Raw genomic sequence first — 25,176 nt, 5'->3', positions numbered from 1 at the left:
TTTCTGCCCGAACAGTCAGTCCACAAGCAGCCCATGCACCTCACTGTAGACGTTCACTCTCACTAAGGAATCCTGTTTACCCAACATAGTCATGACAACAACATCACTTAATTAAACAACGGCCTTTGACAATACTTTGACAGAATTTAACTTTTTGTTTAGTGGCCACCATTACAGGCACTTCAGAGTAAGGAAGTCACCTTGAAGATCAGCGCAACCTGCTGTTGAAGATTAGCCACTGTAGTCAAGGTCACAGGACCTCTCTGATTGGAGGGCAACAATTTATTAAAAAGCAGGCAGCATAGTTTTCTCCGGGGAAGCACTTTACACCAGAAAACCATATCAGTCTCAACAGAAGCTAATACAAGGCAATTTTAATGAACGAATCAGATAAAAAACATTTGATCAAAAGGACATTATCAGTCAAAAATTTATGCACTGCATTTAAGTTAAAATGTGACCTTTCTACAACACATCCATATATTTGATGTGTAGCAATGGCAAATTAGCATCACATATTGACTGAGAATTATATTCTTTTTTCCTACAAGGGCAAAAATAAATAAAAAACAAAACCCTGAAGATTAAAATTCAGATATGGTTTTTATTAACAATTTTACTTTAGATCCAGAACTTCTTCCAGATTCAAGTACTTTCATTATAAAATATTGCAAAGCTAATTTTTTTAAATTCCCCAAACATAAAACCAAACACTATTGTAATCTAAGGGTTGACACAAAAAGGCAGCTATATGGAATGTCCCTCTCAAAAAATATCCCTAAATCATCACTCCTGCCTACGGCCAACAGGTAGGTTCACTAATACCTTGGCCAAGGAGCTATAAAATGATAGGCTCTACAGTAAGTCCAAGACTGGGTGGAGTTCATTGTTCGCCATTAATCATCGTATGGGGAGGCCCTGGGCAGACCTGCTGGGGCTGTAAAGGAGCATCATTCCCAGGCAGAGATAATCCCCCTTCTTACAATTCAGGATAGTTCATAGCTTCACACAGCATTTTATCAAATTTCTCTCTAATGAATAAAAGGTTAATAGAAATAGTTTTAATAAACTAAAGTTAAAACACGGAAATTATAGGTTATCAAATAATGAAGAGGAAACTTTTCTAATTATAAACTCACACAGGAGTTAAACAAAGACAAACAAAAACATGAACAAATTGTGGTATTGTACCTTCTGAAGACATGCGTTTAGGCATAGTAGAGACAGGAGCTGGAGAACCATGAGCAGAGGGGTGAGACGGGGGTCTGGATGGCCGCGAGGGGGGCCTGGAGGGCGGCCGTGTAGGGGTGGCTGCCCGAGGTGGAAGAGAGTTGGGACCTGACTGGTAGCGAGAAGGTGGGCGAGAGGAAGGAGATGGGCAAGGCGATGGCCAGGGAACACCTGACAGAACAAATGATATGAAGGAAAGTATAAAAACTAAAGAAAAAAATGAGGGAAAAAAGTAAACAGAAAAAAAAAGTAAAATGACAAAAATGATTTCTTGTACATTTTAACCCTTTGAGGACAGTCATTTGATTTGTGATAAGTTTTAGCATAACTTAAACTGACATAAATTCACATTTTACTTTAACCTCCTTAAAGTTAATCTGTTTAAATGAACACACGTTCCCAAAGGGTTAATTAGGATCTACACATACTACTGAAGAAGACAGTTAAGACTTTGCCTATTAATCCTACTTCTACAACTGTTTCTCAGTAAGTAGATAAAAGAAGTATAACATATAATTTCACACAATAAATCAGAAAACTCAGGAATAACATTTACATTAGTTTTAGCTTTTGAAACATAATGAAAATAAGCATCAACTATAAAATCCCATTAAAAATGCTGGTTTCTCATAACCATTCCTGATTTTCATCTAGTTTATACTTGAACATAAACTTCAGTCTGAAATCTCATTAAGCAAGTTCATTCAAGTAGAAATAAAACATTACTTCCACTATTTTCTACAGTCATAGGAGTGACAAAGATTAACATTCATTGCCTTCTCAAAAAACATTTTAATCTTATCAAATAAGGAAAAGGGGGACCTTCTGTATAATTATGCAGCTTTACTTATCTAAAGATAATTAACTCATCTAAGAAACTGCTTAATGAACAATACAACTACAGAGCAGTCATTACCAAATAACTGACACTGATGGATATGCACAGGTCAAAATACAGCTAACATGTAAACATAGCATATCACTTACCTTCATCTTAGCAAACAGTCCAGGTCTCCTCTCCACAGGCTGCCACACACTTGAGTATCATACATTTCCCAGCCCCTTCAGGTTTTTTACTTTGGAAATTCTGTTCATGAACAACTGAAATTCTTTACTCAGTGAGCAAAGAAATTTCACCCCCAATACTAAGTATACAAAATACTCAAGAGTGTTCATTTGGAGAGGAATTCTGGAGAAAGACTCAATAAAATGAAATTGGAAACTTAGTGTTCTCTATTTTTCCTCCTAACTTTCCAAACTTAGATACCTAAAATGGATTGCCCACTTCCCCCCGTAAGTATTATTAATTACTATATTTCCATACTGTCTATGGTACTGCTGTCTAGTATACCAGACTTATATTAAAGATCCATGACCTATGAGCTATATTCAATCTAGACTTAGAGGTAGAGTAGAAGTATCTCTTCCTACTAAAGATCCAAGTTTCTTTTACTTAAGCTAAACTACAATAGCCATCTTTACACTAAGAGTTGTTTTGGTTGTTTCAAAGCACATTTCATTCGTCACCTTCTTCACATGACTGTTGGTCATGTCTTGTCAAGTCACCTCAAATATTTTCTTGAAATAAGCAGAATATAAATATATAAGCAAACAGTAAGTGAAAATGAATCTATATTAACCACTGAGTGTTTCACACAGAATAGGATTTTCCATTTAAATTTTGTGTAAATAACTTTATCATCCAGTGTTTTTAAAATTGAGAACCTACCCAGTTTCCAATTTCTTTATATGTGGAGTGTTTTTTGTTTGTTTTTTGTTTTTGCCAAGTGAATGTCTTTGGTTAAATTTAGCACTTTATCTTAATACGTGAGTATTTCTCATTATGCTAAATGTATTCCAATTACTTATACTAACTTTACTAATTTGATATCCACAAAGGTAAATTTAAATAATTTTTTAAAGTTAAAACAACTCCACAAAAATTAAGGTGTGCACATTCTTATCATTATGTTACTTGTAATTATTTAGAAAGCGATATATTTGATCAATAACATTGACAAATTTGGTCAAAATACTTGCCTCCGTTAACTACTCTTTGGTCTGAACCAGAATTCGGGTTGAAATCTGATGTGTGAGAAGTGGATCTTGATGCCATGGAGCCCGGTCCAGGCTGGCCCATACGCGGTGAATTCTGTCGCCCACTTCCCCAGGACATGACTTCTCTATTTCTTTGTCCAGGAGGAATATATTTATTTTCCCTGAAAATGAGAGATCCTCTAAATGACTTTATCCTAATAGGAACCAGGCCAATAAAACATACCTAAAAGTAATTTAGGCAGAAGGGAATTCTTCTTATAAAAAGGTTAAACACTAAACCAAACTGCCCCACTCCCAGAAACCCTTTGCTTCCAATTTACTCTGAGTTCTAGCTCCCGCCTTTCATTTCCCTCAGATTTTCCCTCCTCAGCAAAGTTTAACAGACATGTGTTCATTCTAATCTACTCTGCCTCTTCATGGCTGACTCTATTAAGCATAGTCTACCTTCCTGAAACTTTGTTCTTCCTTGGCTTTCTCTTTGTTTTCTGAGATCTCTTCTCTCTGTGCCTACTCAAGGTTTTCATGACTTTAATATCAACAATGCTGATGAATCCCAAGTTCCCCTGCCAGTCCCAGTCTCAGCATCTCCCACTGTACACTTTCATTCAAATCACCAGACTCTCAGCTAGGAGCGTGGTGGAACGGGATGCAAAGCTTACGCTGCCAAATATACAGCAGGTGCTTTTCAACACGTGTGGATAGATGAATGGAAGATCCGTGAAGCCCTCAAATACAATAAACTGCAGATAGACTCATTATATCTCCCCTCAAACCTGCTCCATGTTTTCTGTCTCCATTACCAGTACAACCACCAGCCCACTTAGTTATCAAATAAACCTCAGTCACCCCTGGTTTTTCTAACCTTTCTATTGCTAGCCCTGGTCTAGTTGGTTACCAAGTTCTCACTCTTGAACTACTGCAACACTAACTGGTCTCCATGGTTCAGTCAGTTCTCAGTGTCCCAGAGTTCCTTCACATCATCCCCTGCCTGCAAGGTGCTCTTTTAATGTGACATGTGAAGCCCTTCACTACCTCAGTTCGTATCACCAGTGGCCACCCCTGCACCCTCAACACTCACCCTGTATCATACACACATGAAACAACTGGCCTTTTCCTCAGATATGTGGTGGGGTTCTTCCACATATCTTTTCACCATGTGAGGAATTCTTCTATTTCTCTGAGTGGCCAACAGATCTACTATGCTATCACAAAATGTCACCCCCTCTGACCCTACAGGCTATGCTAGTTCCTCCTCACTCTGAACGTCCCTAGTACTTTGAACACACCGCTCATCTAAATGAGCTCTTTCAGACCTTGGCTTACTCATCGCTGTATATCCAACACTTGACAACAGAAAGCTGATCCTCTAAAAATACTTTCTAAGATTTCTATAATCTTTTCTCTAGTAGAACCTTAAAGCAATTCCATTTGCATTTCCTACCTAAGCTACATTAAAGGAAGATGAAATATAATAATAATAATACACCTTCTCACACAGACCTTGAATGGTGTATCCAAAATACTGCATCATGATTTCCTTTAAATACCTAGTGTTTATGCTGTGACTCTCACGTTCACTGGAATTTCTCTGAACTGCTGTGTATTTTTCTTCTTCGCTCCTATCATCATTTTCCAGGGCTACCCGGGCTTTGTACTGGGCACTTGATTCAATTTCTTCTGCTAATTGGTTTGCTCTTGCTTCTCGTTTTAAAAATTCTTCTGAATTATCCCTTTCTAAGGGCACCCTGAAACATGAGGAAAACAAAAAGCAAAGTGAGTAAAGTCATAGTTTATATAACTGTCACAATCAACTATTAAGGGAGTTTAGAGTTTGAAATTCTGGTAAAACCGTAAGAGAGTTACGGTGATATATTTACTGGAAATCAAAACTTGAATTATGTTATCTTTTCCCTAAAGGAATATAACATTTCCAAAACCAGTTAAATTGATTATTCCCCATAACTACTAGACTTGCTAATTCAGTTTATAAAATGTTTATAGAGCATACATTTAGAGTATATGTAAACTATGTGTATTCCCTGTTTTAATGGGAATTTATCAGCTTAGGAAGTAATAGATAATGCTTTCACAGAATTGTTTAATTTAAAAGCAACAGAATTTATTCAACATCATAATTTAAATTGATAACCAAAGACAAATGCATTAAAGTAAAAGCAAACTTTTTAAACTTACGTATATGAAGATAAACTGCTATCATATGTAGACACTACACCATAATTTTCTTCATTATATCGAAACATATCATTGGGATCCCATCCATTAGACTAGAAGAAAATGAAGCTCATTTTTCAAAATGACAAAGTATTTGTCTTCTTTAGTTCAGTTACAATCAATATCTGCATTAACAATATCTATCCTACTATACTAGCACAATCTAGAAAATTAATAGGCAAAATTTTCCTTTAGAAATGTTTTAAGGAAAAACTTTTCTTGTACATCAGCCCCCTACAAGTTGGTAAATAACTATATAAAACAATTATTTGACAGGTTATTAATAAAAATTTAGAACATTTCAGTTACTTCATAAAACATGAGCCCCCTTAGGTCAGGATTCTCTCCTTTCCCTACTTCCTAACAGCCATCTTTCTAAAGCAGCAGTCGCCAACCTTTCGGACCTCACGACCACCAGTGGTTTGCGGACCACTGATTGGCGACTGCTGTTCTAGAGGGTATGTACTGGAAATCTTGACTGATCATCAGGTCTGTGCGGGACAAGGGGTGTTTTTTGACAGCCAAAAAGATTTTCAGTGTTTTGGAGGAAGAAAGGGAGAAGCCAAAGCTTTCCCTGCTGCATCACTACTTACAGGTGGAGCAGGGTACCAGTTCCCTGCCATTCTCCCCTCCCTTTGGGAGGGCAGAGGCTCAAAGGGAAGGCAGCATGACAGAATAAACAGGCAACCACTGGACAAAGTCACAAAAGCTAGGTTTTAGAACCAGCTTTGCCATTAGTAGCTATGGTCCTCAGCAATGAAATTCTAGGCCTTGGTGCCCTAACCTGTAACCTCAGTATAGACAACTCTACAATCCTATGAGAAAACTACCATTCTCTAAAGCTAAACTACATACTTAAAATTTTTTTTTCTATTTATTGACTTTTAGAGACAGAGGAAGGGGGGAACAGGAGGCAGGAAAGAGGGAGGAGGGGGGAGAGAAAGGGGAGGGGAGAGAGAGAGAGAAACGTCAATTTGTTGTTCCAATTATTTATGCATTTATTTGGTTGATTCTTGTATGTGCCTTGACTGGGATCGAACTTGGCATATCGAGACAATGCTCTAACCAACTGAGCTACCTGGTCAGGGCTAAACTACATTTTTTAATCCATAAGAATTAATCCATCAGGGGCAGTGGCGGCAAGAATCTTCACTGGTAAATATTAATGTCTAGGTAATCAATCACTTCTCTATTGTCTCAACTCCTTTTAAAGGCCTGACTGGTGGAAAGACCAAAATACAGTCCATAATCATTATCCATCTCAGAAGAGAGAACACAGAATCATCCAAGCAATGTCCATGGCAACTTCAACACTAAAGCTTGCCTCTAAGATCACCCATCGACCTTGGTTCTCTGCGTTACTTCAGATAAAACTATAATGTAGCCCTAGCCGGTTTGGCTCAGTGGACAGAGTGTTGGCCTGAGGACTGAAGGGTCCCAGGTTTGATTCCGGCCAAGGGCACATGCCCAGGTTGCAGACTCGATCCCCAGTAGGGGGCATGCAAGAGGGAGACGATCCATGATTCTCTCTCATCATTGATATTTCTCTCTCTCTATCCTTCTCCCTTCCTCTCTGAAATCAACAAAAATATATTTAAAAACAAAACTATAATGTAATTCCACCACTAAAGCAACTCCTTAGGCCTAACATGGACAGAAAATCAGTTACTTGTGAAGGCTTTAAAATTCCTTAAGTAGTTTATGCTCCATGTAAAAAATCTAAACTGCAGAAAGACATCCAATAAAAAGTAAATGTGTGCCTAACCACTACTAACAATTTCTTGGACATAATCCAGACAGTCCCTATGCACATATAATTGGCTCTCTCTTTATTTTAAAACCCAAATATGATCTTCTTGTTCTCCAACGTGCTTTTTCATTCATTAAGTCTTGCATATCTTTCCATAGCAAACTACTATTCTTTTTCATGGACATATAGTATTTCAACTGAATGAAGGTACACTAAATCTACTTAACCCACACCCTGCTAATGGACAATGAGGCTGTATCCAATTTTTCACTATCAGAAACAGCTGCAAAAAAAATCCTCATACTAATTATTTTCACGTTTTACGGATCAATTATGGCAAAAATAAATTCTCAGGGGTAGAACTGCTAGACCAAAGTGTATGTTTATTTTAAATTCAGATAAGATATTGCCAGACCCTAACTGGTTTGGCTCAGTGGATGGAGCGTCGGCCTGCGGACTGAAGGGTCCCAGGTTTGATTCCGGTCAAAAGTATGTACCTTGGTTGCAGGCACATTCCCAGTGGGGGGGGGTGTGCAGGAGGCGGCTGATTGATGTTTCTCTTTCATCAATGTTTCTAACTCTCTATCCCTCTCCCGTCCTCTCTTTAAAAAATCAATGAAATTTTTTTTTTTTTAAATAAGATATTGCCAGAATGCTCTCTAGAAAGCATTGATCCACTTATCTGCCTCACTACCAATAAAAAAAGAGTGCCTGCTTCACTACACCCTCCACGCAGGTGCTATGCTGCACAGACCTCAGAACCTTTGCATCAGGTTATATGTGATTCTTTAATGTTTGAAAATTAATAGTGATGTGTTGCCTACATATTTATAACTGAACAATGACTTAAAGATAAAGCACAGATTGGTTATAAGACTTCTCTGTAATATTCAATGGAAGATTCTTCATACGATTCTAATTTTGCTCCCTAAACACTCATTTTTGGCAAGAGACTTTGCTTTCTATCTCTGCAGTTTAGAAAATTTATTTACAGAATCCTAAAGACAGCCTTTATTAAGCATGTGATTCATAGATGACGTGTTATAGGAAAAGTAAAAATGTTTGCTAAGAGACTTTTATAAATAGGTTTTTGTGGCAAATGATCCTAATTTAGATTAAGAAATTTATTTGTTGCCGAAACCGGTTTGGCTCAGTGGATAGAGCGTCGGCCTGCGGACTGAAGGGTCCCAGGTTCGATTCCGGTCAAGGGCATGTACCTGGGTTAAGGGCACATCTCCAGTGGGAGATGCGCAGGAGGCAGCTGATCGATGTTTCTCTCTCATCGATGTTTCTAACTCTCTATCTCTCTCCCTTCCTCTCTGTAAAAAATCAATAAAATATATTTAAAAAAAAAAAAAAGAAATTTATTTGTTGCTTTAATTATACAGTTACCTAACTATATACCTTAATAATTAGTACTTCTTTTTCAGACAAGCCTGAAAGATGTACTTTGACCTCACCTAAAGTCAACAATTTAGACACCATACCACCTGCCTTGGGCTGCCTTATGGGGCAGAGCACTCAAAGCAAAATTCAGTGGGGCCTTGACTTACGAGTTTCCCGACTAACGAGCCGTCTCTCGGCCGATTTTTTGCTTTGAGTTGCGAGCTAAAATTCGGGTTACGAGCCAGCTTCAGATACCCCACCGCTAGTAGGCACAGTGAACGCCACAACATCAGCCCAGCATCACGTGTCTCACTCGTTCACTTTTTGATTTGACATACGAGCAATTTGAGTTAGAAGCTCCGTCACAGAACGAATTAAACTCATAAGTCAAGGCCCCACTGTATTCTGGCATTTCCAGTTTCCCATGGTTTAGATTTGAAAGTTGCTTATTATAACTTACTTTAAAAACATAGGAATGATTCATAAGCATCCCAAAGAAACATTTTTTTCTGTATTTACCACCCTGGGGGGGTGGGGGTTGGGGGGTGGGGGAAGGAGGGGAAATACAGACAACAATCTACATTTACACAATAAAACTGCTGCTTTAAATATAATTACAACAACAACAATATACTTAAATTGAATCCGTGACAGGATGTCATACCACATCACACGGCCACAGCTGGCTAGTAATCCAAAGACTGTACTTACGACGTCGTTCTCCAAAGCTTCGAGCTCCTCGCTGGCAGTGAGCTCCCCTGCATCCCAGGGCTCCAGGTCCTTCTCCTTGTGCTCACCGTTCACTTTAGCACTGATCGCTGAGTCAGTGAAAGCATCTGCAAAGGATGTTTTTGGTTGAAAGATCATACAACCACCCACACAATGGACTAAACTATACACATAAATTACCAACAAAGATGTATGCTAAAAAATAATTATGAAAAGGGAATTTCTAATGCAGAAAGAATAACATTCATTAACAGTATGCTTTCAGATATCTGATGCTTCTAACTTTAGAAAACTTAATTGGGATCATAGATAATTATTAATGAAGATATATTTTCAATATAATTTTAAGCCACATGAAATGTTTTCATATATTCACAAGTCATTAAATTATATGAAAAATAATTACTTTGTGTTTTTTGAAGTAATCCAGAAAATTTCTATCCATCCACTTAAAACGATCTGTTTTGTTAAAAGAACCCAGTAATTAGACATATCCTCAGTGGTCCTGCAGCCAAACATGGGAAGATTTTTCCACTTTCTGAACCCATGTCTATATGCAAGCATCAGTATCCTAACATACTTTTGCCATTAGTAACTGAAGCTATTCTAAGTGACCCATTCTCCACAGAACCCATTTTTCCCTACAGCTGCCCTGTTACAAAGTTCAGGCCCTACAGTGTTTCCTGTCTCCAGAAAGTTCACATGGCAGGGCCATCTGAACTTCCGATCCATTCTTTCTCACTTGTGTCTGCTTCTCCTCTGCTAATATTACTGAGGAGCACTAGCTAGTGAAAGCAACATGGCATCAGTATGTTTGGCTGACGGGAACTATCTATCTGTAGCAGCTATCCCAGCAAAGAAAAATTTTCTCTAGTTGGGAGTTAGGACTCAGTTAAATAAAGGTCCACTGGGGCAACGTTAGAAAATGTTTTGGAGATAAAGGCTTGCACTTAAGTGGCTGGACTCATATGGCATCATCTAGCACAGGGCTAGACAGTAATACTTCTGCTGATCTAGCTCCCAGTCATTATGAGCTCACCCCTACTGCAAGCTACCACCACGGAAAAGAAGGGAAGAATCAACAGCTGTGTCTGCTCAAAAGAGCCAATTCCAGAGGGATTTTTTATTTGATACTGCTTTTGTGACTATTAACAGCTCTCCAGTGGGCAAGGTGATGACAAAGTAAGAAATTTGTGCCAGCAAATTTATGGATGGCACTACAAGCCTAACTAGCTTTTACTTCCCCTCATCCCAAACCAGGGGCGGATGAAGGAATGGGGAGGGATGGGGTAGCACACTCACTAGGAAATAAAGGCATAACTGCACTAATGGGCTTAGCTGCCAGCTCTACAGCAGCACAATTCTCATTGCTAGCAGTAATAAACGCCAAGAGTGTAAGAGGGGGCCTCCCCAGAGATGCACACTACAGTTGAGAGTGGGAAGGAGTACTCACTAGAAGCGACTCTATTTTGGGAAAACTTTCTAAGAGAGTCTAATAGACTGATGCTGACTTCATGTCATCTTCAGCTGGAAGATGGTCCTAAAAACTTGGCTTTACATGACATTCACCTAAGTCAAGCCCTACTCTGTATTATCTTAAAGTTACACAAATTCTTGGTAAAAATTAATTTTGGCATGTGTGTTTTCAAGAATGTGAAATGCTCTAAAAAAAATCAAATAATAACTTAAATTAGGATGCTGAAATTCACTAGTTTAATTTTCACAAAACTAGAACAGAAAACTAGACTACAGAAAAATTCCAAACCAGTCATGTTATCTTCTGCAAGAAGCAACAGGATTATTAATTTATAATTAAGATCCTGTTAATGTTTTAATCACACTAATTTTAGAAAAGCATACGTTTTAAGTAAATAAAGCACATACTTAGATGGAAATCCAGTATTAAAAGTAGCATTATTTTTATTCACAAAATTAAAGCTCAAAGCAGCGAGCGATTTTTTTTTTTTTTTTTTTACACAGCAACATAAATGGACTTTTTCTCGCTGCAGGAATGTGTGTGTATGTATGGCAAAGTATTTGGAAAGAGTAGAGACCAAGCCAAGCTGTCCTCAAATTGAAAAATACAAAAAAATAACTTAAATGTACTTTTATAATAATATATTATTATTCTAAAACAGGGGTCCTCAAACTACGGCCCGCAGGCCACATGCAAATACAAATATTGTATTTGTTGCGTTTTGTTTTTTTACTTCAAAATAAGATATGTGCAGTGTGCATAGGAATTTGTTCATAGTTTTTTTTTAAACTATAGTCCGGCCCTCCAACGGTCTGAGGGACAGTGAACCGGCCCACTGTTTAAAAAATTTGAGGACCCCTGTTCTAAAAGAAAACAGCAAGGCTTTCACTGAGGGTAAAAAAAAAAAGCAAACTTCACTGAACCAAGTTTTACTCTGCTGATCAGAGTTTAGGCTGTAGAAAGAGGCCATTTATTAAATAACCTATTTTTCCAATTCTACATTATCTTAAATCTTCTGTTTACAACACCAACCTTATAAAAGGAATTAACTATTCACCTGTTTTTACTGAGAGCATTATGGTTTTATTTCAAGGCAGAAATGGGGGAAAGGAAAATGTGAAAGTGTTTCTCTTAATAAGGAATGATGTCACTTTTAAAATTTCCCCCAAAGAGCCCTAGCCGGTTTGGCTCAATGGATAGAGCATCTACTGCAGACTGAAGGGTCTCGGGTTCGATTCCTGTCAAGGGCACATGCCTCGGTTGTGGGCTTGATCCCCAGCAGGGGGCGTGCAGGAGGTAGCCAATCAATGATTCTCTCTCATCATTGATGTTTCTTCTCTCTCTCTCTTCTCTCTCCCTTCCTCTGAAAACTAAAAATTAAATTAAAAAATAAATAAAATCAGAATTTCCCCAAAGACAATCCCTTTTTAAAGACGAGTAAAAAGTTTAGGGAAAGATGCGCTGAAGTGGGGAGTCAGCACAAAATGAGGCTATAGTGTCAGGATGCTGGAGAACACCCTGGTCATAAATACTCTACTTCAGATCAGCACTGTATCATTAGCTAAAAGAAATCAAGACCTGGATATTCCATTCTACACTGTTAACAATAACCACTACTATAAATTCTAAAAATGCTTTATTAACAGCCATGTTTGGATTTTTAAAAAACACTGTTGGTATTACATAGTACAATGTTGTATCCAGAATGCCAGCAAATTTCAAAAAATCAACAGGCTATAATCAATTGCAATTGTGGGAATTTGCATGTAGACTTTTCTAATGTCGTAAGTCAGAGTATATTAATTTTCCATTATCCACTATGGTAAGAAACAAAAGCATTTATAAAGGCAAGATGCAAGAATACAAAGTGACTGTTAGAAAAATATTACCTGTTTCTGAAGCAACTACAGGTACAGAAAGAAAAAAAACAAAACACAATAAAAATTATCAGATGAAATAATGGATATAAATTCATCATGTGCTTAATTCCCTGCTTTATAAACATCCAATTTACAAAAATCTCTAGACTATAAGGAAAAAGGAGTATAAAACTATCTGCACCACCCCCCCGCCACCCCCCGCCACCCCCCCCCCAAACTCCCCTATTCTACCCCTACAGCAGGTGGGCTCTCAAAGCCTTCCTTCTGATTCTGGACGGAAACCCAGTCATTCTGAGCCAGTGGTGCCACCTTGTGGTGATTGGAAAGAAATGCCTCAACCAATATGCTTCCCCCCCGCACCCGACCCCCCATAGGCATTCCCTCAGCCCCATACCCAGGAAATAGGATAGTGCTCTCCTCAAGTTTTCCTCTTTTACTTCTCAGTCAATTATTACTGAAGAAGCAAAGTTGTCGGGGAATATTTTAAAGAGCCAGAATAGTGGTGAAATAAGTTAAAGGCTAGTAGCATACCATAAAATAATATAAATTAAATTTATTAAAACTACAAAATGAGCCCTGGCTGGTTTGGCTCAGTGGCTAGAACATCAGCCTGCGGACTGAAGGGTCCTGGGCTCGATTCTGATCAAAGGCACATGCCCGGATTGCGGGCTCTTGCGGGCTCGATCCCCAGTGGGGGGCGTGCAGGAGACAGCCAATCAATGATTCTCTTTCATCATTGATGTTTCTAACTATCTTTTCTCCCTTCCTCTCTGAAATCAATTTTATACACACACACACACACACACATATATTTAAAAACTACAAAATGACATAAAATTGGAAGTTTAAAAATCATTAGACTTAACATCAGAAACCCTTAAATACTTCCAGAAAAGTCTTCGCCAAAATCCTCAAATATCTAGTTCATCTTTCAATTAAATCTGTTTTGTCAAACATTGAAATTTTTAAAAAATAGGTATTTTTTAATTTCAGAGAGGAAGGGAGAGGGAGAGAAGGAAACATCGATGATTGGCTGCCTCCTGCACACCCCCTAATGGGGATCCAGCCGGCAACCCAGCCTTTGTACCCTTGACTGGAATCGAACCTGGGACCCTTCAGCCCGCAGGCCGACACTTTATCCACTGAGCAAACCAGCCAGGGCTCAAACACTGAAATCCTAGGTAAATGAAAAATTTCATTTCAATGATATCATTCTATTTTGACCATTATTAATAATGTGACTTTTTCAACGACTTTAAAAAGTATTTTCTTATCATGTACCATCAATTATACCCAGACCAATCTATATACAATAGAGTCTACAGTTATAGTGGGTGCCAAACTCACAAATGAGACCATCTTTAATATTTACTGAGTATTACTGAGTTTGGATGAGCTGGGGATTCATATCTGACTAAGATAGAACCCCTGACTTTTCCTGCAGGAGCTCCTAGGTATGGAAGAGTAGTTACAGATTGAAGCAAATCTTTAGTTCTGAGAACTAGAGGCTGTAGCCTTAAAAGCAACAGTTGATCAAGGCCTTCAAAAACACAAGCAAGCCCTGACTGGTTTGGCTCAGTGGATAGAGCATCAGCCTGCGGACTCAAGGGTCCCAGGTTCGATTCCGGTCAAGGGCATGTACCTTGGTTGCGGGCACATCCCCAGTAGGGGGCGTGCAAGAGGCAGCTGATCGATGTTTCTCTCTCATCGATGTTTCTAACTCTCTATCCCTCTCCCCTCCTCTCTGTAAAAAATCAATAAAATATATTTTTAAAAAAACACACACAAGCAAGAATTAAGTAGGGGTGCTCGACAAGTGTGAGCGTCAACCTATGAACCAAGAGGTCAGGGCACATGCCCAGGTTGCAGGCTCTATCCCTGGTAGGAGGCATGCAGGAGCAGCCGATCTCTCATCCTATCCGATATAATAAAAGGCTAATATGCAAAGTATCCCTACAAGCGCGAGTTCAACCAACCCGGAGTTAGATGTGTGCTGACCAACAGGGGGCAGCGCGGAACATGGCAAGTGTTGGCAACGCAGCACTGGCAGCAGGCGGCAATGGAGGCGCTGCCAGCCCAATGGGCCCCGAGGAGAGCAGGACCGCAGCGGGATGGTGGAGCAGGTGAGCAGGCGGCACCAGGCCAAGGTGGGTGCGAAGGGAGGCCTCAGCAAGCAGCTGCTAGGGACCCTACCTGTGCACGAATGCACTGGGCCTCTAGTCATTAATGTTTCTCTCTCTCTCTCTCTCTCTCTCTCTCTCCCTTTCCCTTCCTTCCTGGGGAAAAAATATAATCATACATATATATAGGTATATATAAGAATTAAGTAGGGGGAAGAAAAAGGGTTACAATATAGATTAAAAATAAAATTTCTGCCCAACCAGTGTGGCTCAGTGGTTGAGCATCAACCTATGAACCAGGAGGTCATGGTTAGATTCCCAGTAGGGGCATAGGCCCAGGTTGCGGGCTCCATCCCCAGTGTGGGGTGTGCAGGAGGGAGCCGATCAATGATTTTCTCTCATCATTGATGTTTCTCTCTCTCTCGCTCACTCTTGCTTCAATAAATAAATATATTTAATAAGAAATAAAATTTCTCCACTGTACACAAGTCCATAGGTTAGATTACCCTGTGTTTTACTCATGTTTTTATGAATTTTCACACCATAAGTATATACTAAACCAGGCATTTTATTATATAGGAAATATTAAAGGGTATAATATTAAAGAATAGTGTGAAGAAACAAGATGGGGATAAAGAGCACAGTGAGGGCCCAGGTAGTGTGGGTAGGAACAACAGAACCAAGTAGACTAGTGGAGGCAAGGTCTTCAGGCAGGAGAGGGAAAAAAGATAAGAGAGGGTTTCAGGGAGATGGGGCACAGGGAGCCTCTAGATTAGGGATTCTTAACCTTTTTTCTTTGATCCATGTACCCCTCTGGCATTTTAGGGAGCTTATGGGTTTAATTGCATAAAAGACATAGGAAATCAAATATAATGAAATGCTGTTATCAAAACCCAAAAAACCACATTTGTTCCATAGTGATATATGCTTCTTTATTAATTCAGTAAACAATAAAATCTAACAGCAAGTTACTATTGCAATTTTAAAGAGTCAACGAGCATTAAGTAATTTTTGAGATATCCACATCCATACAAGTGATATAAAATTAACTGAATGCTATAGGTGCTAGAGTCACAGATACTGCAAATACTAGTGATTTTTTGCTTACATTAATAACGGAGGGAAAAGAGCTAAATTTCAATTAAAAGGTAATGAAAATAAAAATGTAAATTTCTTCCCCCATCCAAGTTCAAAAATGCCCTGAGTCCACTCCACAAACCATTTGGAAATCCATGGATCCAGGTTAAAAATTATGCTTTAAAAAGTAGCAAGGAAGAACTTCCTGCTGTGGATAAAAATGACTGGAAAAAACGGTCGTTAAGGTTGTAGAAACAGGTTAAAAAGGTCTGCTGAGCCCTCCTAAAGCTCTAGCAAGAGCTAGAAACTAACCAGCACCGTAATGGGATGTCCCCGGCCACACCCAGCAGGCTGGCTATAGGAGTCTACAGAGAGGAGTTTAAAAATGGAAGGCCAGAGGAGGATCAAACAAATGAACCCAATTCTTTATTTAAACCAATGGACGGCCAGGGAAGGGTCAGAGAGCCCTCTGAGGGGCACAGAAGAAAGGGAGTAGAAGAGTCAAGGTTAAGTTGGCTGTGGTCAGAGTAGACCCTGGTCAGAGTAGATCTGGAAGGGCATTCTGGAACAGAAAGCAGTTATAAGCCATGACAAAAGTCATAAAAGCAGGCTGCTAGAATGAAATGGAGATAAAAGACACATATGTAACAGCTCAGAAGGCTAAGTTTCTACAGGAATAGTGTTCAGTTCCAAATAACTGACTTGAAAATAAATTTTTGTAAAATCTACCATTTGCACCCTAACCTTGGAAGGTATCAGGGTCTTAGCCACAAACCTATAGGAAACCTGAAAGCCTCCGATCTAAATACTAAGAAATTATAGTTACATTACAAAATATACCAGACAAGCACTTGCCTATTAAAAAATGCAAAAGTGGCCCTAACCGGTTTGGCTCAGTGGATGGAGCATTGGCCTACGGACTGAAGGGTCCCAGGTTTGATTCCGGTAAAGGGCATGTACACCTCGGTTGCAGGCATATCCCTAGTAGGGGGTGTGCAGGAGGCAGCTGATCGATGTTTCTAACTCTCTATCCCTCTCCCTTCCTCTGTAAAAAACCAGTAAAAAATATTTTTTAAAAAATGCAGGAGTGGATACTGTTCATTTTGAATGACCACAACTATTTTCTAATTGTAATTCTGGGCTATCAAGCAGAACTATTTCATATTAGAAGTAGTACCATGGAGATGACAGTTATATAATAATAAATTCAAGTCTTTTGAGGTTAGATCCATAAAAGTCAGTCCCAAAAATTTTCCTTCAAATGAAAATTTTTTTTAGGGAAGAATGAGTCAGGAAGAGCTAGAATAAAGTAATAGATTATCCTGAATTCACACTTGGTAGGGTCGGAACAGGAAACCAGATCTGTCCTGCAGCACACGTACCCCCGAAAACAGACAATAGAGCCTTCCCTGATTATACTTGCTTCTGGTCCCAGCAGCTGAGAGATTCCACAAAATGTTAGATTTTTTATTCCTGCATTACCTCCAAAAAATATCAGAAGACATTGTAACAGTGATGCCAAAACAAAGACAGTTTGTGGAGTGAGGCATCAGGAGGTGGGCATTCTGTTTCAGCTTCTCCAATGGGCTCTGGGTGCAAAGCCCCATTTTGAGGGGAAGGAGGAGCTTTTAGTCTGTGCTATTTGGAAAGGCAAAATGGCTCCGCTCCAATCAGTGTTCGAGCATTTTTTTATAAAAGGAACAGTTTTCATCTCAAAAGTTAAAGAATGAGAAAGGAAATAATTTTGTACAAATTTAGGGCAAAAAAAAAAATACATTCAGAAATATTCAGGAATCAAACTTAGTAACTGAACCACCAGTACTAGTAGCCAGCACAGTAGTCTTTTTAAAAAAACTTGAGAATTATAGCAAAAGTGTCCAGAAATAGAGAAAGTAAATGAAATTCATTCCAATTCTTACAGCTATATGCATGCCTTTCTGTTTCCTTGGCAAATATAAAGAACAGTTTAAAGATTCAGACTGTTCTTTTCTAATATAAATTAGAGGAACAACTGTTCAAATGCACATGCTCACTTAAAATTCTGAGCCAGGACTGATCTGGGTAAAAAAAGCAATCATTTCTCTATTTAGTCAGATTGAATAGAAATTAAAATGGAGACAATTTACCCACATTCTCTCACTGCCCTACTTTTTTATTAGTTTTAATATATATGCTATTGATAAAGACACCACTAAGACTCTGCAGACCAAGAGAAAATAAACTAAAACCAGATAGTAACTGGGTATAGCATCATCACATAATACAACCAAGTAAACTGTCTTCCGGAAAGTGTCCTGGACTCATTTTCAATGATCTACTGGAGAGTTCAAGAATCCTACTTGTTTTTACTTAAACTGTCCCACTAGGACAGTATAAGTCATTTCTTGAGTCCCTCACCATCACAAGGTTAATATTCATCTTTCTCACTTTTACCATTCAGCAAGCCTGAGAGATGAAAAATCACATTCCATGCCTTTGAAACTACACACCTTTTTTTTTTTTTTTTAATATTTTATTGATTTTTTACAGAGAGGAAGGGAGAGGGATAGAGAGTTAGAAACATCGATGAGAGAGAAACATCGATCAGCTGCCTCCTGCACACTCCCCACTGGGAACGTGCCCGCAACCAAGGTACACACCCTTGACCGGAATCGAACCTGGGACCCCTCAGTGCGCAGGCCGACACTCTATCCACCGAGCCAAACTGGTCAGGGCTACACACCTTTGATTACTAGTGAGGTAGACTATCTTTCCACATGTTCACTAGCCATTTGTAAAACTTATTTTATTCCATTTCCCCAGTGTGGAGCATGTCTTCTAAATTTTATGGCACTTCTGCATACATGTAAGTCTTTAATATTTTATAATCAAATATTTAAATCTTCTACTTTATGAATTTTTGCTTTGATGTTCATACTTATAAAGTCATCCTCTATCTCAAAATGATATAAATTCATAGACTTTTTCTAGAATTCCTATATAGTTTTAATTAAAAAATGTTTTTTCTTTAACCATTTAGGTTTTATTTTGGTGACAGGTATAAAGTAGGAATCTAATTCCTCCCAAATGTCCCAACAGCATTTACTGAATAACCCACCTTAACTCCATATATTTAAGTATTATTATCTTTACCACATATTAATAAAATGCTCATATAAATTGTCTGTTTTGGATTCTCTATTCTTTTTTAAAAAATATATTTTATTGATTTTTTACAGAGAGGAAGGGAGAAGGATAGAGAGCCAGAAACATCGATGAGAGAAACATCCATCAGCTGCCTCTTGCATACCCCCCACTGGGGATGTGCCCGCAACCAAGGGATATGCCCGCAACCAAGGCACATGCCCTTGACTGGAATCGAATCTGGGACCCTTTAGTCCTCAGGCCGACGCTCTATCCACTGAGCCAAACCAGTCAGGGCAAGATTCTCTATTCTTTACCACAATGATCACTATGCTTTAATTCTAATGCATTTTACTGTATGGTAGGACAAGTCATCTTTTGTGACTCTGGTGGAAAAGAATTTCCAAAGTTCTTCTGTTAATACATAATACTTTATAAACTTTACAATCATTTTGTCAATTTCTACAATAGAGATAATATTATCTTTAGATATTACTTTCAGGAGAGTAGACAACTGTAAAGTATTAAATATTTCCAGTCAAAGTATGGAACATTTCTCCATTTAGTTAAATCTTATTATATCCTTCTGTAGTGTTTTCATAGTCTTCAGCTTAACCACATATGTTTATTTTTACACTTTAAACTCTGTTCCTATTGTAAATGTTTTTATTTTATACTGTCTAGCTGATTAACGCTATTAAATAAAGAGGAAATCAATAGTTCTCATACATATTGTGAATCAGATCACCTTACTCTTATTAGTACTAAACAATATTTTTATTTTGTTTGTCTAAATAAAATTCTACTTTATGCTGTAGGTTTTTTTGCCATTTTATCTTTTGTTTTTAATAAATAAAGTTATTACTTTGACCTTAGCATACAAATGAATATAGCAGAGAATTTCTATTTGCTCTAAAAATGTATAAACAAAATTTAGTGGAAGGAGACCTTTTTTAAAAAAAAAAATATTTTTATTGATCTCAGAAAGGAAGGGAGAGGGAGAGAGATAGAAACATTAATAATGAGAGAGAATCATTGATCGGCTGCCTCCTGCACGCCCCAAACCGGGGACCGAGCCCGCAACCCAGGCATGTGCCCCTGACCGGAATCGAACCCAGGACCCTTCAGTCCACAGGCCGATGCTCTATCCACTGAGCCAAACCAGTCAGGGCAAAGGAGACCTTATTTTAATAAGTATGCAATACTTCCCTATGAATACCTCAAATTACTCCATTTAGCTTTCCCTCACCTGGGTCCATTATACCTGCTTCTTTTTTAAATCTCAATTTCTGTGCCACCTAAACACTGGCCTCAATAATGCTAGTCTCCATTCACTACTTGCTCCCAGCACAGACACACATCCTTCTTTTATTAAACCACAGCAAAGCTAAGGTAGTAAACTTCCTAGTGGTTCCGTTTAAGGAAAGAATATCAGATCATGGTGTTTCTTAGAGTTGGCTCACTAGAAAAGCTACAAGCCCAAGTCAACCTCCTTATAGGGCTTTCCTGCCCAGCTACCTGGGCAGCCCCCAGCCACAAGATATCCATCACCTCATCTGCCTGCCTACCACAGGGCCTCTCCTCCCTCTTGCCCAAAGGGCAGGCTATTGATCCTGATCACTCGACTAGCTTTAAAGCTGACTGCCCGTCCAACTTTTGCATTTCCTGCCCTTCTACAGAGCCTACTGCACTCTTAGCTACAAGAATGTGTCTACTCAGCTCCAAGGCTGTGGCCTGCCTCCCTACCAGAGCACCAACCATAAATGAATCTGAAACATGTTTGACCCCCTCAGAATCCAAGACTTCCTAGGCCATATCCTGCTCTATGATCTGTCTCTTCCTTCAATGACTGCCATGGCATCCCAATGCATGCCCTTTAGAAGAGAGCCCTCTCTCTGCTGCTCAGAGGGCCTTGTCCTATCAGACCTGCAGGGCAACCACAACATTACAATATTAGAAAAAAATAATTTGTATGACATTCTCTCTCACTGCTCTCTAATCACACATTCACACCCCAACTTCCTCCAACTACTATAACTAATACAATTCTTCCTATCTCTGGACTCCATTTGGAAAACAATGCCACCTATTTCAACATTCCATTCTTCTTGATTTCTTTCACATGCCTTGGGCAGAGCTTCTTAACATGGAATATATGAACTCCTTAGGGAAATGTGAATTAAATGTAGAAGCCTGTGTGTGTGTTTTTCTAGGATTAGGGTATACAGTTTTACTAAGTTTTCAAAAGGGACCCAAAGTAGATTAAGTCTTGAGTTTCTCTGTACTTCCCATAGTGACAAGCACAGCCATGGACACATTCCACAGCTCATTAACTATTTGTTGGCAGGCTGTATACATAAGACACTTATAGCTTTCTCACTCTTTACATGAAGGCTCTAATTTCATTTGTTCAAAAGACATTTATATTACACCAGTACTATGTGCCAAAACACTATACCAGGCTCTGAGGACAAAAAAAAAAATATATAGTACCCACATACTAGTACAAGGAGCTCAAAGTATAATAATGAGGGAGACAGAAACATCTATTTATCCTATATAATAAAAGTGTAGTATGCAAATTGTCCCCTCGACCGGGAGTTCATCTGGGAGTTTGACCAGGGGGCAGGGCCGGCTGGAGGAAGGAAGGGAGGCCCCAGCCGGCAGCAGCGGCAGGGGGAAGGGAGGGAGTACCCAGCAGGCAGTCGCTAGGGACCCTACCAGTGCACGAATTTTGTGCACTGGGCCTCTAGTATACATATAAAAGCCTAAGCAACCGGCCAGTAGCTATGATGCGCGCTGACCACCAGAGGGCAGACACTCAACATAGGAGCAAAAACCACAGGCATGAAAACATGGAGACTGATGAATTTCAGGGGAAAAGGGGGATAGAGGGGAGATGAGAAAAAATTAACCAAAGATCTTATATGCATACTAGAGGCCTGGTGAACGGATTTATGCATTGGTCGAGTCCCTCAGCCTGGCCTGTGGGGATCGGGCTGAAACCGGCTCTCCGACATCCCCTGAGGGGTCCCGGATTGCGAGAGGGCGCAGGCCAGGCTGAGAGACCCCACCAGTGCACAAATCCGTGCACCGGGCCTTTAGTCTAATTATAATACAATATGTTATAAGGGCAATGATACAGTCATTATGGGGAGGGGCTTATATGTGCTAGCTGAAATTATGAGAGCATATAAGTGACTGGTATGTGATAAGCAGAGGGGAAAGAAACGAACATTGGGGACACAAGCACATGAAGGGCAGTGCAGTGTGATAGAAACAAAGCCCAAGAATAAAGCAGAAAAGGAATGATTAAGAAGACACATGAGGAATAAAGAACAGCTCTGAAAGAGGGTGAAATCAGCAGTGTAAAATGCAGCAGTAAAGACTTCAAAAGAGTCCAAAAACCTACCAATTAGAGGTTACTGGTAGCCTCAGAAGTTTCCAAGATGTGAGCACAGAAGGCGGATTACAATGGAGTGAGAAGTCAGTGGAAAATAGTTAAAATGTTTGGATAAGAAAGGAAGAAAGACAAGTTAGTCACTAGAAGAACTCAGGATTAAAAGGGATACTTTTTAGGATAAGAGGGACTTGAATAGGTTTTCAGGCTAAAGGGCAAGAGTAAGCAGAGAGGAAGAGGTTGAAAGTTCGGAAACAGAGAGGTGATATAAAAGAGCAAGAACCAGGAATGGCAGAATGGACAGAGTCAAGGGCATGACTGGAGAAGTCGAGATTAAGCAGGAGGTGAGACATCCTCTTCACTAAAAAAACCAAAGGAAAGAGAACAGTGATGGCAAAGGGAGAAGATGCCCTGGCCACGCAGCTCAGTTGGTCAGAGCATCGTCCCGATACACCAAGGTTGGGGGTTCAATCCCCGGTCAGGACACATACAGGAATCAACCAATGAATGCATGAATAAGTGGAACAACAAATCTCTTTCTCAAATCAATAAATAAAATTTTTAAAAAATGAAATTACACAGTATTAGATTATAGTCAAAGCATGAGTTTAGAGACAAAAAGTATGTTCTGTGTTATTTCACCAAACCCAGCATGGTATGTATTTTTGATCAGCCCTAACAGCCCATATGCAGTAGGAAAAATGATATAGGACTCAAGCAGGCAAACTTTTTCTATAAAGTTTTCTATAAAGTAGGCAAATATTTTTTGGTTTTGCAAGCCATATAAGTCTCCATTACAACTACTCAACTCTATCACTGTACCATGAAACACGGTCACTAACGATGCATAAAGGAATGGGCATAACTATGTTACAATAAAACTTTATTTACTGATGAGTGGATTTGGCCCACTTGACCCCTGTTCTCTAGACTGAGAATACTACAATGGAAATAAAGCAGTAGAAAGAAATATGAGGGAGAATGAAATAAGGAAATAGACAAGAGGGCAGAGAACTGAAACATAGCTGAATTGGGATATTAAAGAGAAAAAATATAAATGAGGAGCAATAAGAAGAACAGAAAGAGGGCAAGAGAAAAAAGCAGGTGAGAAAGGAACATTGGAAAGAGACAGGAAACCAAGTTAAAATAAAATGCCAATTTCAAGGTATGTATATGCCGGTCAAGGGCACGCACTTGGGTTGCAGGTTCGATTCCCCATCCGGGTCATGTGGGAGGCAACCAATTGATGTGTTTTTCTCACACTGATGTTTTTATCTCTCCCCCCCCCCCCTCCCTCCCTCCTTTTCACTCTCTCTAAAAGTCAATGGAAAAAATATCACTGACTGAGGATTAACAAAAAAACAAATACAAGATAGACATTTGAGGAGATACAAGAACAGGACACAGTGCTTTCATCAACACTGTAACGCAGTTAGAGTGCCTAGGATGGCTAGCTTCTGAAAAAGCAAGCTAACTATAGGTGAGAACCTTGTTAAGAGGTCCAAGAGAAAAGCTTTAACTTTCTAGTGGCTTATAACTTCTAAATAACAGTGTAGAAAAATTAGCACAACAGAAACAGCTGTTGGCATAGACTGAATCATAAAAATTAAAACTTGCTGAGTTATAATTTGCAATAGAATTGACTATGAAATTTGACCAAGAGAAAAAATCAATTTAAGAATCAAGTTCAAAATTGCCCAGAAGAGTCGTACAATGTTATTGAACATTCAGCACTATAAAATATGCTCTCTAAATGAATAACAGCAACTCTGACATTCTTCTCCTCAATGAACAGTTGAAACATACTAAATTTTAATATAAATACATCACCGCTTTTATATTCTCTAAACGTAGTCCCATACCCTGAACGTTTTTTCAAATATGTATGGTTCTCCTTTACCATTTGTCTTCATTAATCATTTTCTATCCACAGCCCTCTGCCTTTCTCCCTTAGCTCTGTGCCTTTGATTTGTTTACAGAGCATTTATAAAACTGAAACTAAAGCATTTATAGAACTATAAGCTTAATAAAACTATGTGTTATTTATAAGCATTATAAAATGAAAAATTTATAAACTAAAGCATTGCAGAACAAATGGGAGAAGAAATTTTCCGATGAGTATAACAGTAGCATGTTTAACCATGATACTGTAGAAAATCCTTTACAAACTATTTTTTAATAAGAACACAAACTCTCATTATTTATCCTACTAAAAGTAGCAATGAATCTTCCACTAGTTTTTAACATTTTCCAACAAAAATGCATTATAATCCCCATTTATCTTAATCAGGTCATTTTTTAAAGCCCGTATTTCTTTAAAAATAAATGTCTGTAGAGTCTGCTTGAACAAATTTTATAAACCATGAAGCATACTTAGGAAATCAAAACTCACCTCTTCTTGCATAACTGGAGTCCATATCTTTAAACTGTACCACAACGAAGTCTGAACACTTAAACAAAATACTCTCCATTATTTCTTCACGTTTTGGCCCTGAGCTGGATTCTGTACTTTTCTCATGTGCAGCATCAAGGACCAAATCACACTAAAATGAAAAACGTGAGTAAATATTTAAACATTTATAAAATAAACTTGACATGACTTCTTCAGCACAGCAAAGTACTATGCTTACATGCCTTTGGCAAAAAATAATCTATCTCAAGAGAACTATAATTATATGTTTTCCTCAGAAATATGAACTGTTTCCCATTCCATC

The 25,176-nt window shown here is 38.8% G+C and overlaps 1 protein-coding gene across 7 annotated transcripts in view; it reads right to left on the bottom strand.

Moving 5' to 3' along the window:
• ATXN2 (ataxin 2) overlaps positions 1–25,176 on the bottom strand; it is a 94,809-nt gene that overhangs the window by 44,801 nt on the left and 24,832 nt on the right. For 5 of the 7 annotated variants that reach the window (XM_070399299.1, XM_070399293.1, XM_070399294.1 and 2 more), the window contains exons 5-10: positions 24,855–25,005; positions 9,368–9,492; positions 5,482–5,573; positions 4,836–5,033; positions 3,271–3,449; positions 1,192–1,401 (exon numbers count right to left, since the gene is read on the bottom strand). In XM_070399299.1, the coding sequence (XP_070255400.1) occupies positions 1,192–1,401; positions 3,271–3,449; positions 4,836–5,033; positions 5,482–5,573; positions 9,368–9,492; positions 24,855–25,005 (955 nt within the window). Of the gene's footprint in view, positions 1–1,191; positions 1,402–3,270; positions 3,450–4,835; positions 5,034–5,481; positions 5,574–9,367; positions 9,493–12,751; positions 12,767–24,854; positions 25,006–25,176 lie in introns of all 7 variants that reach the window. The other 2 variants (XM_070399296.1, XM_070399298.1) reach the window with 2 other exon arrangements.

This window comes from Myotis yumanensis, unplaced genomic scaffold (assembly GCF_028538775.1).
Source record: "Myotis yumanensis isolate MYYU_CA2020_CCGP unplaced genomic scaffold, mMyoYum1.0.hap1 SCAF_19, whole genome shotgun sequence".
Taxonomy (NCBI): Eukaryota; Metazoa; Chordata; class Mammalia; order Chiroptera; family Vespertilionidae; genus Myotis; species Myotis yumanensis.
This window is presented reverse-complemented; position numbering and strand designations above follow the sequence as displayed.